A 19,658-nucleotide genomic window follows, 5' to 3' on the forward strand; every position below is an offset into this window, starting at 1 on the left:
CATGACTAGGGTGGCTGGAGTCTTTGACAATTTTTAGGGCCTTCCTCTGTCTCCTGAGGGGGAATAGGTTTTGTTGTGCCCTATTCACAACTGTTTTGGTGTTCATGGACCATGTTAGTTTGTTGGTGATGTGAACACCAAGGAACTTGAAGCTTTCAACCTGCTTGGCTGCCACCCTGTCGACGAGAATGGGGGTGTGCTCGGTCCACTTTGTCCTGTAGTCCACAATCATCTCCTTTGTCTTGATTACGTTGAGGGAGAGGTTGTTGTCCTGGCACCACACAGTCAGGTCTCTGACGACCTCCCTATAGGCTGTCTCGTCGTTGTCGGTGATCAGGCCTACCACTGTTGTATCATCGGCAAACTTAATGATGGTGTTGGAGGCGTGCTTGGCCGTGCAGTCATGAGCGAACAGGGAGTACAGGACGGGACTGAGCATGCAGCCCTGAGGGGGCCCCGTGTTGAGGATCAGAGTGGCGGATGTGTTGTTACCTATCCTTACCACCTAGGGGCTGCCGTCAGGAAGTCCAGGATCCAGTTGCAGAGGTAAGTGTTTAGTCCCAGGGTCCTTTAGCTTTGAGGGCACTATCTGTGGATCTGTTGGTGCGGTATTGCAAGCCCTGCCACATCCGACGAGCGCCGGGGTAGTTCGATCCGATCTTTGTCCTGTATTGATGCTTTACTTGTTTGATGGTTCGTCGTAGGGCATTGCGGGATTTCTCATAAGCTTCCGGGTTAGTGTCCCGCTCCTTGAAAGCGTCAGCTCTACCCTTTTAGGTCAGTGCAGATGTTGCCTGTAATCTATGGCTTCTGGTTGGGGTATGTACATACGATCACTGTGGGGACGACATCATCGATGCACTTATTGATGAAGCCAATGACTGATGTGGTGTACTCCTCAATGCCATCGGAGGAATCCCGGAACATATTCCTGTCTGTGCTAGCAAAACAGTCCTGTTGCTTAGCATCTGCTTCATCTGACTACTTTTTTATTGATCTAGTCACTGGTGCTTCCTGCTTTACTTTTTGCTTGTAAGCAGGAATCAGGAGGATAGAATTATGGTCAGATTTGCCAAATTGAGGGGAAGGGAGAGCTTTGTACGTGTCTCTGTGTGGAGTAAAGGTGGTCTAGAATTTTTCCCCCTCTGGTTGCACATTTAACATGCTGATAGAAATGAGGTAAAACTGATTGAAGTTTCCCTCCATTAAAGTCCCCGGCTACTAGGAGCGCCGCCTCTGGGTGAGCGTTTTGTTTGCTTTTGGCGGAATACAGCTCATTCAATGCTGTGTTAGCCTCAGTCTGTTGCGGTATGTAAACAGCTACGAAAAATACAGATGAAAACTCTCTAGGTAAATAGTGTGGTCTATAGCTTATCATGAGATACTTTACCTCAGGTGACCAATAGCTCGAGACTTCTTTAGATATCGTGCACCAGCCGATATTTACAAAAATACATAATCCGCCCCTTGTCTTACCAGTCTGGGCTTCAACTGCTTTTAGTCATTAACTAGCTAACTACGGTGCTAGTCTAGATACTGTAGTTTGTAATGTTTGCCACGTATGATTCTAAGTGTGATTTTCCAACGATGATTTATCAGAGTTTCTAAACCCTGAAATTATTCGAAATGTTTAGCTTATTGAGTGCCATTTATAACATTTGTCATAAAACATTTAAGGGTTCGATCATGTACTATATTTATGGTGTATAGGCCTGGTACAAGTGTAATCCACTCTTTAAGATCCACTTTGTTTCAATCAGTCAAGTGCAGCCAGTGCACTACAGATGGTATCTTTAGTTATAGCTCCCCTCTTCTTCTGAGAATAGGTAGTTCGGTCTATATTTATTTTCCTCAATCTAGCAATCATCCGTCGTAGATAATTCTGCCATGAGGTTTTTGGGCATTGTAGACAATGATGCATGGAAATAGAGTAAGACGGTGGCTAATTAGAATTTTTTGGAATAGAAAACGAAATGGGGTGAATAGAGCATAAAGGCAGATAACTTCCCAGATTAAACATAATCAAATTTAATGTGCAGTAGGGGCCCTTTTTAATTGGTAGGTTTTTCATTTAAAAGTCATTTATTTTCGTTGTTGATGGTTTTCCCACATATGCAGCTGACTATGTACAAAGCCTGCATGAGTCTAGGCCCCTTCTCCCCCCTCTGACATGAGTCATGATGGGTCTGTCAGAAATGAATGGAACAAGTGCTCCTCTTCAAGTGCCCCTCTACATGTAATTTGCTCCAACACTTCAGTGACGTTATAAATGATGCTCTCTTAATGACTTAAATAAGAGCAGAGGGCAGACGGCGTACCATATGTAAAGTCCATCATACTGTAGTTCTGTATGGCTGCATTGTTGACAACATACCGTAGAGGCAAATTGCAACTGTGTGCAAGTACAAATTGTAACATTTAAGCCAACCAATCGAAGTTTGCCACATTACGAAGGGGGTAATTTCTTTCACTTTCGTGAACATTTTACTGTTGCTCAGCAAACTTGATGTATTCCTGTAAGAAGGGAAAGTGCAGCCTTGAAAGAGGTTTAGCCCATTACCATGGCGCAGCAGATAAAAACATTAAGCACTTAATCCCTCACACTGCAGTTTCAGTAATTTTTTGATAAAATTGTGTCATGTAAGCGTAGCTAATTATGGCAAACTCGATCGCTTTTTAATCTACTTTGCTTTTTGAACACCTTGAAAGTAGAAGAAACACTCATTGTCTCTTGTCTTTATCATTCGTTTATTTTGCCGTCAAGTCAATACAGCAACTTGTTTTTGTCTCACAAGCCTGAGGCCTTTATCTCCATTTCAAATGAACTGTGAAAAAATGATTGCGGTTGCAGACAGTTGCAGTTTGTAAGTGGCCTAGACTCTGACTTGGGGAGTGACATGCACACATTCTGCCACAGACAGAAGATGTGTCAATTGTGTAATAATTTGTGGCATTTTAATGTAGAATAAGGGCAGTTTCTATTGATGTTGCTGCCACTGGGTCAGTTACTACAGACATTTTACTATGTACTGACTGATGGAAGTTTGTTCTGAAATCAAATTAGAACCAGTAAATGCGTTTGCATATATGATTAAGGCCTATACCTCATCATTCATTAGGACCTTGCAATTGGCGATATTGCAGTATTATTAATGCATTTATCATATATTTTACAGCATTTTAGAGCAGTTCTTTGCCTCTTCGGTTTAGACATTCTTATGAATAGTATTTGTACTAGATTGCCCATTTTGGTATAACAGCGTACAGCGTACCCTCTTTTGATGATTATTAAATGGTTTTGTCTACTATAGTTTTTCACCAGCACCCTTTTGATTTGCCATTAGTCCCACACTGACATAAGTGCACCTGGTCAGGATTCCATTATCATCAGCCACGTTTATGTGCATCCTATTAACATACCACTCCAGGAAAGCGTCAACATAATGGACTTAAAAAAAAGAAGAAGCATTTACTCGTTTACTGAGAATGACTGGGCAGACAGGAAAAAGTGTGGTCCTGGACCACTGCTGTTATCTCTAATTTTGGATGACCGCTCAACAAAGGCTTGACCGAATTACAAAACTGTATAATAGAAAACACTTTTTTCCCCCCATAACCTAAGTACATATTATAGAAATGAAGTGACTCTTGCAGTTTTTTTGTTTTTGCTCAGCGAGATAAAGCTACATGATGACCTTCTCTGTTCTCTTCTCCTAGGTGCGGTTATTGGTGACGGTCAGTCAGCTGTGGCCAGTAACATCGCCAACACCACCTACCGCCTCCAGTGGTGGGACTTCACCAAGTTTGACCTACCTGAAATCAGCAACTGTGAGTGGTCCAACATGGTTGAACTTGTCGATTTGTTGGGATGAAACAAGAAACTTAGGCCTACTCATACAGATCTGCCCTGCCTTTTTTCCATCTTTCATTCCTCTGTGGGGATTGTTTCAGATCCAAGCCTAGCACTGTCTGCTATTCTAGGATGCCTTCTCTCTCTCTCTCTCTCTCGCCTGCCGCTGGTCTTAATGGTCCGGTTCATTTCACAGTAGTCTCCCTGCAGGACCATGCTGAGTGCATTCTACTTTAGTATTTTGAGATTCAGTGGCTCTGTTTATCATCAGGCTCACATAGTGTCGTGGTCTGGTTATTACTCTGCTTCAGGCCAAGTTATTCCTGACGTCAGGTCACAGGACAGAGAACAGAGCCCCGCTGCTTAGAGCACCACCTCTAAATATAAAACCCACTGGGTTATTCTGCTCTAATCCATTCAGTGCCCAACCAAGCACTTTTTCTGGGTTTAGTTTTCTTTAAACGTACTGTGTTTGACAAACTGTTCTTATAGAGGTTGTAATATGATATGTAATAGTGTCTATTTAAATCAAACATAATTGTACCTACAATAGACATTGGGGAAGGACATTATCCTCAAACTACGCCATGACTTTTATAGAGGATTTCACATTTCTGTACGTACCTGAAGGTCAGTAACTTTTGAGTGTTTGGTCGTCCAAACTTGAGCAATGTGAAAAGATTGTTATTTTGGGGGTAATCAAATAAGAATCCAAGAAACTCATTCCAGAATATAGGAAGCAGAAGCCTATGGTATTCCCTAGACCAGGGATCAACAAACTTTAGCCATGGGATGTTTTTTATGAGAGCGAGAATAGTCAGAGGGCCAGAACATAATTACAAATAATTTGTAGACTGCAAATTGACCACAAGAAGCGCGAACGGATATTATATTTGACTAAATAGTAATAATAATTTCAAACCTTGCTTATACGATCACATATGCAGTGCCTTAAGAAAATATTCATACTAGAGGTCGACCGATTAGGATTTTTCAACACCGATACAGATTATTGGAGGGCCAAAAAAAGCCGATACCGATTAATCGGCCGATTTTTCTTTTTTTTCCTTTTTTTTTAATATATATATTTTTTATATTTTTTTAAATTGTATTTATTATTATTATATATATTTTTTAATTTGTAATAATGACAATTACAACAATACTGAATGAGCACTTATTTCAACTTAATATAATACATCAATAATATCAATTTAGCCTCAAATAAATAATGAAACATGTTCAATTTTGTTTAAATAATGTAAAAACAAAGTGTTGGAATAGAACGTAAAAGTGCAATATGTGCCATGTAAAAAAGCTAACTTTTAAGTTCCTTGCTCAGAACATGAGAACATATATTTTTATTCTGCACAGGCTTCTTTCTTTTCGCTCTGTCAATTAGGTTAGTATTGTAGAGTAAGTACAATGTTGTTCATCTATCCTCAGGTTTCTCCTATCACAGCCATTAATTCTCGAACTGTTTTAATGTCCCCATTGGCCTCATGGTGAAATCCCTGAGCGGTTTATTTAGGCTTGCCATAACAAAGGGGTTGAGTACTTATTGACTCAAGACATTTCAGCTTTTCATTTTCCAACAAACAATTTTTTTTGTAAAAATGTTAAAGAACATAATTCCATTTTGATATTATGGGGTATTGTGACAAAGGCCAGTAACAAAAAATATAAATGTAATACATTTTTAAATTCAGGCTGTAACACAACAAACTGTGGAAAAAGTCTAGGAGTGTGAATACCTTCTGAAGGCAAGTCTTTGAATGAATGTCCTTGAGTGGCCCAGCCAGAGCCCGGACTTGAACCCGATCGAACATCTCTGGAGAGAACTGAAAATAGCTGTGCGGCAACGCTCCCCATCCAACCTGACAGAACTTGGAAGGAACTCCCCAAATACAGGTGTGGCATACCCAAAAATACTTCAGGCTGTAATCACTGCCAAATGTGCTTCAACAAAATTAAAGGGTATGAATACTTCGGTACTTTTTTCTTATTTTTTTTATTTTTATATATATACATTTTCAAAAATGTCTAAACCTGTTTTTGCTTTGTCGTTGGGGGGAAAACGATGTAATCCAGTTTAGAATAAGACTGTAACGTAACAAAATGTGGAAAAAGTCGAGGGGTCTGAATACTTTCCGAATGCACTGGATCTCTCTCTTATGTGTGGGAATACTTTGGAATAAATTTCCTAAATTAAAATAACTTATAGCTGATTTGCTGCTCTTCTTACTGTTTTTATGTCCAAAAAAACCAAATATTATATAATGTTTTGCTCAGAAAACCAAATAAAATCCCTGCCCTAGGCATTATTTTATTTTTTATTTTTTGCCCAGCAATGTACCTCAGGTTGGTGAGATGTGACTCACCCACTCCCAACAACGTGATTTTTAGCTCCACTGTGTGGGTTTGTATAGCGATATCGGAGGGCTTGCAACTCTTGTCTCCATTTACCAATGATTTGAATTGACAAAGTAAACAGTTTTGGTTTCTATGCTCGTTAATCAATATCTGGTGTTTTTGTTTGAGCATTTTGAGCCTGCAAAGCCTGTTACTGAGTCTTTATGTGGATGATTTATCAGATTCAGAGTGTTAAGTAGTCACGTACAGGGTTGCAGGTGTGATTGCAGGGTACAGTGAAAATATTAGAGTCCGAGCTCCAACATGCAGGACTAAATGAAATAAAATAATGAAAATGGTAATAAAAAAACAACAATAGAAATAGTGCTATATACATAACAGTTGTAGGAGTGATGGATAAGTTAATGTCCATTGAGGTGGAAGCAGAGTAAAGACTCTGGAGGGGGTGGGGGGGAATTACTGTAAGGGGGTGCAGCATGATCATTGAGGGCGTGTAGGGACCAAGTGAAATAAAACCAATTATAATTAAATTATACTGCACTGTACATATTAGCAACAGTGATGAATGTCATTGGAGTTGGGGCAGAGTTAAAGTCAGTGGGGGGGTGGGGGGGAAATGTTCGTAGAGGGAGCAATAGGTAAGGTAACTGACTTGGGAGCGGGGGAGGAGAATGTCCATGGGGGAGTAGCGAGGGGGAGCGGGTAGCTGACTAGTGGTAGCTATTCTGCAGCCTGATGGTCTGAGGGTAGAAACTATTTGCCAGTTTTCCGGTTTTTGCCATGATGCTCCTGTACTGCCTGCGTCTGAGTGATTTGAAGCGGGGAGAACAGGGCGTGGCTGGGGTCCCTAATGATCTTCTTGGCCTTCCTGTGACACCTGGTGTTATAGGGTTCCTGTAGGGCAGGCAGTGTGCACCCAATGGTGCTTTTGGCTGCACGTATCACCCTCTGAAGCGCCTTGCGGTCCACGGCAGTGGAGTTGCCGTACCAGGCTGTGATGCAGCCCGAAAATATACTCTCGATGGTGCTCCTGTAGAACACTGTGAGAGCCCTCGGGGACAGGCCGAATTTCTTCAGCATCCTGAGGTTGAAGAGTCGTTGTCGTGCCGCCTTCACCACGGTGTCTGTCTGGTTAGACCATTTTCAGCTTCTCTGAGATGTGTACGCCAAGAAATTTGAAGTTATTGACTGTCTCCACGGCAGCCCCATTGATGAAGATGGGGGCATGTCCAGCCTGGGTCCTCTTGAAGTCCACAGTCAGCTCATTTGTTTTGCTGGTGTTGAGGGAGAGGTTGTTTACCTGGCACCACGTCTTCAGGTGCCTACCACCTTCCTGTCGGCTGTCTCGTCGTTGTTGGTAATCAGGCCTACTATTGTTGTCGTCAGCGGACTTCATGATGCAATTGAAACTGAGAGGCCACTCAGTTGTGGGTATACAGGAGGGGACTGAGGACGAACCCTTTTGTTGAGAATCCATGTCAAAGAGGTCATGTTGCCTGTCTTCACCACCTGGGGGCGGCCTGTCAGGAAGTCCAGGACCCAGTTGCCTAGGGAGGAGCTCAGACCCAGGGCCGTGAGCCATGTAATGAACTTATAGGGCACTGTGGTATTGACATCTGATCTGAAAAGCTATTTTTAATACTGATACGTTATAGAACTCAAGCAACTATGCCCTGAATTGAAGTCAACAGTTAAAACGTGTAAAAGTAAAACAATATTGAATTAATCTGACCTATGCATTTCTAATAATAGTGCAACACCTACAGTCCATTCGGAAAGTATTCACACCCTTTGACTTTTTACACATTTTGTTATGTTACAGCCTTATTCTATAATGGATTAAATTACTTTTTTATCAATCTACACACAATAACCCATAATGACAAAACAAAAACAGTTTAACATTTTTTTACCGTTTTTGCAAATGTATTAAAAATAAAACACCTTATTTACATAAGTATTCAGACCCTTTGCTGTGGTACTCGAAATTGAGCTCAGGTTACGTCCTGTTTCCATTGATCATCCTTGAGATGTTTCTACAACTTGATTGGTCCACCTGTGGTAAATTCAATTGATTGGACATGATCTGGAAAGGCACACACCTCTCTATATAAAGTTCCACAGTTGACAGGGCATGTCAGAGCAAAAACCAAGCCATGAGGTTGAAGGACTTGTCCGTAGGCACAGATCTGGGGAAGGGTACCAAAACATTTAAGCAGCATTATAGGTCCTTAAGAACATAGTGGCCTCCATTCTTAAATGGAAGACATTTGGAACCACCAAGACTCTTCCTAGAGCTGGCCCCTGGTCAAACTGAGCAAACGGGGGAGAAGGGCCTTGGTCAGGGAGATGACCAAGAACTCGATGGTGAATCTGACAGAGCTCCAGAATTCCTCTGTGGAGATGGGAGAACCTTCCAGAAGGACAACCATCTCTGCAGCACTCCGCAAATCAGGCCTTTATGGTAGAAGGCACATGACAGCCCGCTTGAAGTTTGCCAAAAGGCACCTAAAGGACTCTCAGACCATGACAAACAAGATTCTCTGGTCTGATGAAACCAAGATTGAACTCTTTGGCCTGAATGCCACGTCTGGAGGAAAGGTTCACCTTCCAGTGACCCTAAGCACACAGCCAAGGCAATGCAGGAATGGCTTCGAGACTGGTCTCGGAATGTCCTTGAGAGGCCCAGCTGGAGCCCGAACTTGAACCGATCTCTGGAGCGACCTGAAAATAGCTGTGCAGCAACGCACCAAATCCAACCTGACAGAGCTTGAGAGATTTGCAGAGAACAATGGGAGAAACTCCCCAAACACTGGTGTGCCAAGCTTATAGCGTCATACCCAAGAAGACTTGAGGCTGTAATCACTGCCAAAGGTGCTTCAACAAAGTACTGAGTAAAGCGTCTGAATACTTGTGTAAATGTGAGATTTCAGTTTATTTTTTTTTGTATTAGAAAAAATGTCTAAACCTGCTCTGCCATTATGGGGTAGTTTGTTTAGCTTGAGGATTTATTTTATTTTTAAAATACATTTTAGAATATGGCTGTAATGTAACAACAAAATGTGGCAAAAGTGAATGGGTCTGAATACTTTACGAATGCACTGTATATAATGGAAAAAGACTAGGTAAATCTCTGAATGAATGTAAATAATAAAAAATAAAAAATGATAACTTTGCCTCCTGATAAGAACGCTAGCACAGCAGATGTTCCTCCTCTCTGTGAGAGTAAGTTGTGAACAGTGTGATGTGTATAGCTCTCCACTAAGCTCCACAGACAGACTTGGCTATGGGCCCTCTCCGGAATGCTGCTCATATATAATTGATGTGGGTGGTGCCTTTAACAATGAACTGTAACAGCTGTTTAGGAAAGAGGAAGAGATGTGTTATCCGGGGTGGGTGTGTGTGGAGTGGAGCATCTCAGCAATGATTAAAAGCAGAGGGTCTGAAATACAATCGGCAACAATGCAAATGACTCTCCCCATCGTGATCTTGAAGTTCATGCCAAATGCAGACTGACTGATATGCTAATGCACATATATTCAGCGAGACATATTGCAAAGAGAAAGCTTTGCAATTAAAAACAGTGTGGGATGTTTCAATTTAAAATCCTTTGTATTTGAACTTAACTCTACCATAATCTTATTTGTCATATGTGCCGAATACAACCTGTGTAGACCTTACAGTGAAATGCTTACTTACAAGCCGTTAACCAACAATGCAATTTTAAGAAAATACAACAACAAATAAGATGAGAATAACAAGTAATTAAGGAGCAGCAGTAAATAACAATAGCGGGGCTATATACAGGGGGTACCGGTACAGAGTCAATGTGCGGGGGCACTGGTGTCGAGGTAATGATGTACATGCAGGTAGAGTTATTAAAGTGACTATGCATAGATAATAACAGAGTAGCAGCACCGTGGGGGTGGGGGGGCGTGCAAATAGTCTGGGTAGCCATTTCATTAGCTGTTCAGGACTCTTATGGCTTGGGGGTACAAGCTGTTTAGAAGCCTCTTGGACCTAGACTTGGCGCTCCGGTACCACTTGCAGTGCGGTAGCAGAGAGAACAGTCTATGACTAGGGTGGCTGGAGTCTTTGACAATTTCTAGGGCCTTCCTCTGACACCACTTGGTATAGAGGTCCTGGGTGGCAGGAAGCTTGGCACCGGTGATGTACTGGGCCATACGCACTACCCTCTGTAGTGCCTTGCGGTTGGAGACCAAGCAGTTGCTATACCAGGCAGTGATGCAACCAGTTAGGATGCTCTTGACGGTGCAGCTGTAAGACCTTTTGAGGATCTGAGGACCCATGCCAAATCTTTTCAGTCTCCTGAGGGGTATAGGTTTTGTCGTTCCCTCTTCACGACTATCTTGGTGAAATTGGACCATGTGAGTTTGCTGCTCCATTACAGCCCTGTCGATGAGAATGGGGGCGTGCTCGGTCCTTCTTTTCCTGTAGTCCACAATCCTTTGTCTTGATCACATTGAGGGAGAGGTTGTTGTCCTTGCACCACACGGTCAAGTCTCTGACCTCCTCCCTATAGGCTGTCTGGTCGTTGTCGGTGATCAGGCCTACCACTGTTGTGTCATCGGCAAACTTAATGATGGTGTTGGAGTCATGCCTGGCCTTGCAGTCATGAGTGAACAGGGATTACAGGAGGGGACTGAGCATGCACCCCTGAGGGGCCCCGTGTTGAGGATCAGTGTGGCGGATGTGTTATTACCTACCCAAACCACCTGGGGGCAGCCCGTCAGGAAGTCCAGGATCCAGTTGCAGAGGGAGGTGTTTAGTCCCAGGGTCCTTAGCTTAGTGATGAGCTTTTGAGGGCACTATGGTGTTGAATGCTGAGCTGTAGTCAATGAATAGCATTCTCACAAAGATGTTCCTTTTGTCCAGGTGTGAAATGGCTGTGTGGAATGCAATATAGGGATTGCATCATCTGTGGATCTGTTAGGGTGGTATGCAAATTGGAGTGGGTCTAGGGTTTCTGGGATAATGGTGGTGTGAGGCATGACCAGCATTTTAAAGCACTTCATAGCTACAGACTTGAGTGCTACAGGTCGGTAGTCATTTAGGCAGGTTATCTTAGTGTTCTTGGGCACCAGGACTATGGTGGTCTGCTTGAAACATGTTGGCATTACAGACTCGGACAGGGAGAGGTTGAAAATGTCAGTGAAGACACTTGCCAGTTGGTCAGTGAATGCTCAGAGTACACGTCCTGGTAATCCGTCTGGCCCTGCAGTTTTGTGAATGTTGACCTGTGTAAAGGTCTTACTCACATCGGCTGCGGAGAGCGTGATCACGCAGTCATCAGGAACAGCTGATGCTCTCATGCATGTTTCGGTGTTACTTGCCTCGAAGCGAGCATAGAAGTTATTTAGCTCGTCTGGTATGCTCTTGTCACTGGGCAGCTCTCGGCTGTGCTTCCCTTTGTAGTCGAATAGATTGCAAGCCCTGCCACATCTGACGAGCGTCAGAGCCGGTGTAGTTCGATTCGATATTATTCCTGTATTGACGCTTTGCTTGTTTGATGGTTCGTCGGAGTGCATAGCGGGATTTCTTATAAGCTTCCGGGTTCGAGTCCCGCTCCTTGAAAGCGTCTGCTCTACCCTTTTAGCTCAGTGCGAATGTTGCCTGTAATCCATGGCTTCTGGTTGGGGTATGTACATACGGTCACTGTGCACTTATAGATAAAGCCAATGACTGATGTGGTGTACTCCTAAATGCCATCGTAAGAATCCCGGAACATATTCCAGTCTGCTAGCAAAACAGTCCTGTAGTTTAGCTTTTGCTTCGTCTGACCACTTTTTTTATATAGATTGAGTCACTGGTGCTTCCTGCTTTAATTTTTGCTTGTAAGCAGGAATCAGGAGGATAGAGTTATAGTCAGATTTGCCAAATGGAGGGCGAGGGATTTTTTTTGTATGCGTTTTTGTATGCGTTTGTATGCGTGTGTGTGGAGTAAAGGTGGTCTAAAAATGTTTTACCTCTCTGGTTGCACATTTAACATGCTGATAGAAATTAGGTAAAACTGATTGAAGTTTCCCTGCATTAAAGTCCCCGGCCACTAGGAGCGCCGCCTCTGGATGAGCGTTTTCCTGTTTGCTTATGGCGGAATACAGCCCCTTATGTGCGGTTTTAGTGCCAGCATTGGTCTGTGGTGGGATGTAAACAGAGTTTCTGTAAAAATACAGAAACTCTCTAGGTCGATATTGTGGTCTACAGCTTATCATGAGATACTCTACCTCAGATGAGCAAAACCTTGAGACTTCTTTAGATATTGTGCACCAGCTGTGTTGCCCCCCCCCCCCCCCCCCCCCCCCCCATATATGCATTGTCCCCCACCCCGTGTCTTACCAGAGCCTGCTGTTCTATCCTGCTGACAGTGTATAACCCGCCAGCTGTATGTTGATGTCGTCGTTTAGCCACGACTCGGTGAAACATACGATATTACAGTTTTTAATGTCCCATTTGTAGGATATACGTGCTTTCAGTTCGTCCCATTTATTTTCCAGCGATTGAACGTTAGCTAGCAGGACGGAAGGCAAGGGCAGATTAGCCACTTGTCGCTTGATCCTCACAAGGCATCCTCGTAACTTTCGTGGAAAGAGATGTTTCCTTTTCCAGCGAATCACGGGTGTCTGTAGTATATCCCTCACGTCCGACTCAATGAAGAACAACTCCTCGTCCAATTTGAGGTGAGTAATCTCAGTTCTGATGTCCAGAAACTGTTTTCGGTCATAAGACGGTGGCAGCAACATTATGTACAAAACAAGTCATGACCAACGTGAAAAAACAAACAAAATAGCCTGTTTGGTTAAGAGCCAATATGACGGCAGCCATTCCCTCCAGCGCCATCTTTTCTCCAGGCGTTGCTGCATAATTTAGTCATAATCCTATTCTGGATCTTTATCTTCTTGGGCAACCAGTAGCAGGCCTGCCAACATGCACGCATGTTGCGTATCAACTACGCAATTCTCTGTCCATTTACGCAGGTACGAGATCCAAGTTAAAAGTACGCAGAAATTAATAGGGCCTGATCTGAAATTATGTATGCCCTGCAAAGAAATACAATAAGCACCTTTTACGTAGGCTAAATTTAAGCTTTGTGTAGCCAGTTTGCGGTCTGTGTCGATGCGATCATTTGTTTATGTGTTTTCAAAATGATTTTGCTTTGAGTTTTGATTATGAACCGTGTCTAAAAAGCCATCAGACTCACAAACAGCGAACGTGCGGGGGAAGAAACCCCCAATTCGGCTCGTGCTACATCTCCAATTTGCCACGTGCTTCTGGTACTACTGGCATGATACAGGGTTGGCAGGTGTGCAATAGGTAATTTTTTAAGCGCTTAGGTAGGCAATTGGTTCTCGACCAACCCACTAGTACATCTGCAGCAGCAGGGGTTATTAGTGTGTGATGCATAGGCATGCACATCAGGGTTTCCGTCAGGAAAATTTGGAGCTGGACAACGTGACCGGCAAGATTTTATTTTACCTGACATCCATATGCATTGGGTGTGTAATGCATTAGTGTGTCCACCCACTGTTCTCCAAATCGCATGTGGATTATTGTAATTCATTTGAACAGAATAGAAATTAGCCTGTTAAATTGTAACAAAATAAAGTATAACGATGTTCTTATACCAACAAGACATGTTTTTATTGAAAAGCAAAGCATTGCCCATTGCATTTCCATCCCTGCTGCAAATCATAATTGAATATAATTTATATTTATATCAGGATCCCGAGTGGAGCAGCAGTCTTAAGGCACTGCATCTCAGTGCTAGAGGCGTCATTACAGACACCCTGGTTCACTTACCCGGTGAATCCCCTCTCGGCAGGCACACACTGAAAACGGGGATAATCAATACAATCTTTGCCAATTTTGCCCAGTCTGGGTACACTTAGCTGAAGTCCCTTATGAGAACCACACGTCTTTTGCGGAAGTAAAAATAGAAACACACACACCGACACTGATTTCCAAGCAGCTTGTGGATTTATTAGCCTATGAAGTATATTTGCCTTTGAAGTTGGAGCACATCGACTAGTATTTCCATCAATGGAAAAAATATATATATATTTTGCAATGTATTCTTTTTTTCTTCCAGACAATTTGTCCGGCAACAATTTTATTTATCGACTTTTCATTTATTTTATCGGCCATAAGCCGACATTTACCGGCTAATGGAAATCCTGCCGGGACGATACCAGTATCGTGACACTCGTTAGTGTTGTTTTCCTTGCCAAGATACTAAGCGGATTAAACTTCTTTAGGAAAAAAGCCCTAATGTTGATATTCAGTCCTTTTCCAAGCTATTAGCACACAATATTTTACATACAGCAGGTTTTTAAAGGACCAAAGAGTTTGGTGTCCTTTGTGTTTTCATTTTTGCCACCGAAAAAATATTGAGATACTGCTATTGTCACAGACCTAGTTCAGATGCTAAGATTGCGTGATGTATTTTCACCCTTGCAGAGTAATTGGTGGTTACAAGCAGATTGCATTAAGTGTGGAACCATGCCGATATCGTGGAACATTTTCAAAGGCCCCACTCTCTCTTCTCTTGCTAAATTAATTGGTTGTTGGAACAGTGCGTTCACATCAAGACTCTTGCACTCATGGAAAGCTAGCCATATTCTTACAAAAAGTGTAAAACAAATGTGTCCTCAGATGTCTTGTAGAGTGGTTGGGGCATGGAGGAAGTGTGATAGTAAATGTCCAAGGAGCGATTACATTGCCCATCCTCCGATTTAGTTATTTTCCCCTATTAATGACATTTGGGATGGAAAAGGTGGCACCTCTCTTCACTGTTACAGTGAAAGTGACGTATTTTATTCCCCTGACATTTCTATCACAAAGTTGGTACCAGACATGCTTTTCATGCAGTGTTATAACTTTGTTGTTTTCAGTTTAAATCTGTCTGGTACTTTTTGACCTTGCTTGCCTAGACTTATTTGTTCTGTGACACACATTGTCTGCTGTCTTTCGCAAATCCAACCCATATGCCTGCTGGGGGAGTAGAGATCACAAGCCAGCATCCTCAAAAAAACTCAACTGAATGGCCAGGAAGCTCCCATCTTCTCCTCCCAGACCTGTCCCAGATTAGGAAACATAAGGGTGGGGGCACAAAAATTGCTCTCCTCTCATCCCGACTTAGTCAGAGCTTTGCACCATTACTGGCAGAATATCCCGCCTGAGAGTGGCTGAAGGGGAAAGCTAATTTGTAGTGTGACGCAAACTGCCAGATCATGTTTGGAGAGAGGGCGAGGGAGCAAGAGGAAGCTGGCAGAGGGGCATCCTCTGTCCTCAACGAAAATTTGATTTTACCAGTCTGGGAGTTGAGTAATGGGTGGTTGAAATTGTATGGCCATGCCGGACGAGTGATGTCGATTTGATCGATAACAGGATATGGCACAACAGAGTGCCTTTTTAAAAACCCAGGTCAGCTATAATATTCACGAAGCCTAGAACAGTTTAAGAAAGAATGTCATAGTTCCATCACCTGACTAAGCCATCCGTCCTATGGATGTTTGCTATAGGACTGTTCTCTTAAAATGCAAATCACAGTATGTTGGCAGCGATGGCAGGAAGCTGGGCCAATTTTATTGCTGAGAGGCTTTGAGGTTTAATTTCGCAGTAAATAAATGTATTGGTTTAGCGTTTGAATGTGAAAGCATATTGACAATAAAAAGTATCCCTTTTAATTTTGACAATCATCCACTTATCCCACATTCTGTGTATGAGACAAATAAATAAATCTTACGCAACACACAACATTTTGATTATTGTTGTTTTAGATTGTTGTTTGTCAGAAAGGCCAGCCATTCATTTTAATTAGGCTACTTAATAGTAAGGAAAAATGTAATAATGGTTTTTTGCTACAGTAATATGGTTACTCCACTTACATTAATGTATTTAGCTGTTGATATTGTTGTTGTTAAAACATTTTCATGCTTAGAGTCATGGGAATTGTACTGCTTTTTGGTAGTATTTTTTATTTATTTTTAAATGTAGTCTACATGTTTTAATTTATACGGAGCCACAGGCGATAACTGAAATCTGGAACCGTGTAGACAAATGTTATCTGGAGGCTAGTGAACTTTCTCAACATTTGAATCGACAACTGTGCTCAACTCTCTCAATTACTCATACATTGCACATTGTGTACCCTATACAAGTTAAGTGTATTTGTTTGTGAAAGCACAAATGGACTTACACAAGTCGCTGCTTCACGCCTACTCTGTCCATTTAGCTTTGCTTGACGGATTGAGCTCATAAAGCTGAGAGGGAAAACACCGGGTCTGCCCCCAAGGCCCCGGCCCTACATTGCTACTACTTCACTGCTTTACTTAATTGACATGGCCCACCTTAAATCTTCCCTGCAAGCAGCTTTGATCACCCCTTGTATGGGCCATACACTATGCAGTGTCCACCCCTCCCTCACCAGCCATCACCATGGTCCTCACTGGACTCAAGTAGACCCACTGGTATTGGTTCCATAACAGACATCCTTGGACTAGGTTATTGGAAGGAGAACGGCTCCCTCAACCAAGGTGTGCGCAGGGAATGACCAGCTAGAGGAGCTGGAGCATGGTCTGCTTGCAGCTAACTGACGATATCCCTCTTCTGCCTGCTGTATGTGACCCATTTGTTCACTTTGACACAGCTTTGCCATAAGGGTACTCTTTCTTTGTATAAGAAACACTAACACTTTTATACTCATATTTGGGACCCTTTGCCTTTAGAAATGCCTCTTGTTGTTGAATGGATAATACAATATCAATACAATGACATTGCCAATGTACTTGTTGATAGTTACCCCTCTAAAAATGGAATGCATTTTATTTAGCCTGTTTCCATCAATACATCAAGTTGTCAGTATAGTCATTACCAGTATTACTTCCTTTCTTACAGTATCTCAACACTTGGAGGAGAGTTAGGTGTTAATATAGCCGCTGGTCTGAGCCTGCTTTGAGAAATGACTTAATCATGTTTTGGATTGTTTATTCCTCTAGGGAGACAGGAAGGGATTATGCCGGGTGTTGGAATGTAACATTAAGATCAATGCCAAAATAAGTATTCCAAAGTTTTTTTCCGTTTTTTTTTTTACTTTAGGTAAATATTTTGAACAGACTGAAATTAGCATTTGTTTTCTTTGCAATGCTGTCTGATAGTTTATTGGCAGTGGGAACTATTATTTTTTTTATTTGCAGGTGCAGCTCATACAACATACTAGATATGTAAATGATCAATTTACTATGTCAATGCAATGTGGACTAGCTTAGGGGTAAAAAATATGACTGAATGATAATGTGAACTTTTCTTCTCCTTGCGTTCTCCCTCCAAGCTTCTGAGACATTCGCCTATTTACAATGTGGGCTCTTTGTATAGCTGATGTGCACCAGACATGTACACAGTAGGAGATGTGTGAAACTGAATGGTCATATGTCAGTGCCTCTCCTCCTGCCACTGCAGCCTCTGTCAACGTGCTGGTGCAGAACTGCAAGATCTACAATGACGCCAGCTGTGATATCTCTGCAGACGGGCAGCTCCTGGCCGTGTTCATACCCAGCAGCCAGCGGGGCTTCCCAGATGAGGGCATCCTGGCTATCTACTCTCTGGCGCCTCACAACCTGGGAGAGATGCTCTACTCCAAGAGATTCGGTGAGTCATTGTCTCTCTAAATCACGTGTCAAACTCATTCTACGGAGGGCCGAGTGTCGCTCCTCCCTTGTACTTGATTGAAATTGAAAGGGAAAAAACAAAAACCAGCAGACATTAGGCCCTTCATGGAATGAGTTTGACACCCCTGCTCTGAAGTAACAAGGTGGTCCGTGAGCCAGGCCCCCGAATTTGGGTCGTCAGGCTCACGTGGGCTGTCTCATAGTGATGTTTTGAAGGTCTGTGTCCCTAGAGTTGGAAAATGGGTGTTAGCAGTGCAGCAATGGTAACTTTCTGTGTGTTATTACTCTTTCTTTAATCCCTCCATCCCGGGGGGGGGGAGCAGGGGCTGGTGTGTCTGACACAGAGAGGAAGAAAGTAGCCAAACCGACTCGCACAAATTAGACAAACTTGTTGCTGTGATAGGTTGTCTATCATCTCATCTGGAGGTGTCTGTCTTGACTTCATCAAATCTATTTAAAGAAGCTAGCTTGCTAGCAAGGATAATTGATGCTAGTATGGTGTGATCCTCGTCCTTGTCTACAACAACTCCATATTAAACAGCCTACCTGTTGGCTGATCATTGTAGCCTGCTCCTCCTCATTTAGCCAACTTCATTCTGTAATTGTAATTTCATTTAGCATTGATTAGAACTTCACTTCACTTTCTACACATGGAGCCGCTGACTGCTGCTTTGATTGACAACAGTATATTACACTCTTAAAGTGTGTAGCCTAGGCTACTGGATTTGTTTTGTTGATGGGGCGCACATAAAAAAACTAACTTTGTTTTATAAAAATGTTTAATGTTAAGGTCTATCCTTGTATGTTGCAATGTTACATTTATAATTGCATTTTAGACAAAGCCTTTCATTAAAATAGGCGTATGTTTTTTTTCTCTCAAATGAATACTCTCCCAAGTAATCAAATACTAACGGCCGTTCGGATTTTCGAGTATTCAAATAACCGCGCTCATCCCTAGTAATAGGGCCGCTATGTTTTTGGATTGTAACTTTGGTGATAGAGGCACCAAATTGCACACACAGCAAGAAAAAACGGAAGCCTTTTTACAATATGGCCGCCAAACAACTCAATGGGATCTTCTTGGATAATTTCACATGACCATACCTATATGAAATATAATTGTAGTAAGCCCAAAAATATCTTCAAATGTTCATAGTGATGTAGAATACACAACCTTGTGAGCCAGATATATAAACATTTTAAATTATTCACATAATTCTGGCAAAAATTTGCCCAAAAACCTTTCTGAATTGCTGATTTGGGAAGATATTATGATCAATAATGGCAGTATTAAATCTTCAAACATGTAAAATGGATATGTACAGTACATGTGAATAGTTATGGATGTGAGCCGATTACAATGATATACTATGTTATCCTATTAACTGTTTTCATAAAACAGAGGACCAGAAACTTGACGCATACATTTAAAATTCCGTAGGAATGCCAATACGTTTTCACCTGATGATGAGAGCAGCAAACCATTACACGCAGTTACTCTAAATGAAGATGTATTCTTACCATAGCAGATTGGTCTGTAACTAGAATAGTAAAAGTAATATAATTGGCCTCAACAGGCCCAACATTGGATTTTACATCATTGTAATGGAATGTTTGGGGCAGGTTTATAGTTCTCATAGTAAAAGCAGCTACTAGGATAACATTGTATATCATTTTAATCAGCTCACATCCCATGACTATTCACATTTTATATTTTTTTATTCAACCTTTTATTTAACTAGGCAAGTCAG

General features: G+C 42.2%; 1 protein-coding gene across 1 annotated transcript in view; it reads left to right on the plus strand.

Annotated features, from left to right (window-relative positions):
* The window catches only part of ambra1a (autophagy/beclin-1 regulator 1a), an 88,776-nt gene that overhangs the window by 37,201 nt on the left and 31,917 nt on the right, over positions 1–19,658 (plus strand). The window contains exons 12-13 of the mRNA XM_038990697.1: positions 3,718–3,828; positions 17,699–17,887. Of these exons, the coding sequence (XP_038846625.1) occupies positions 3,718–3,828; positions 17,699–17,887 (300 nt within the window). The remainder of the gene's footprint in view (positions 1–3,717; positions 3,829–17,698; positions 17,888–19,658) is intronic.

This window comes from Salvelinus namaycush, chromosome 1, assembly GCF_016432855.1.
Source record: "Salvelinus namaycush isolate Seneca chromosome 1, SaNama_1.0, whole genome shotgun sequence".
NCBI classification, from domain to species: domain Eukaryota; kingdom Metazoa; phylum Chordata; class Actinopteri; order Salmoniformes; family Salmonidae; genus Salvelinus; species Salvelinus namaycush.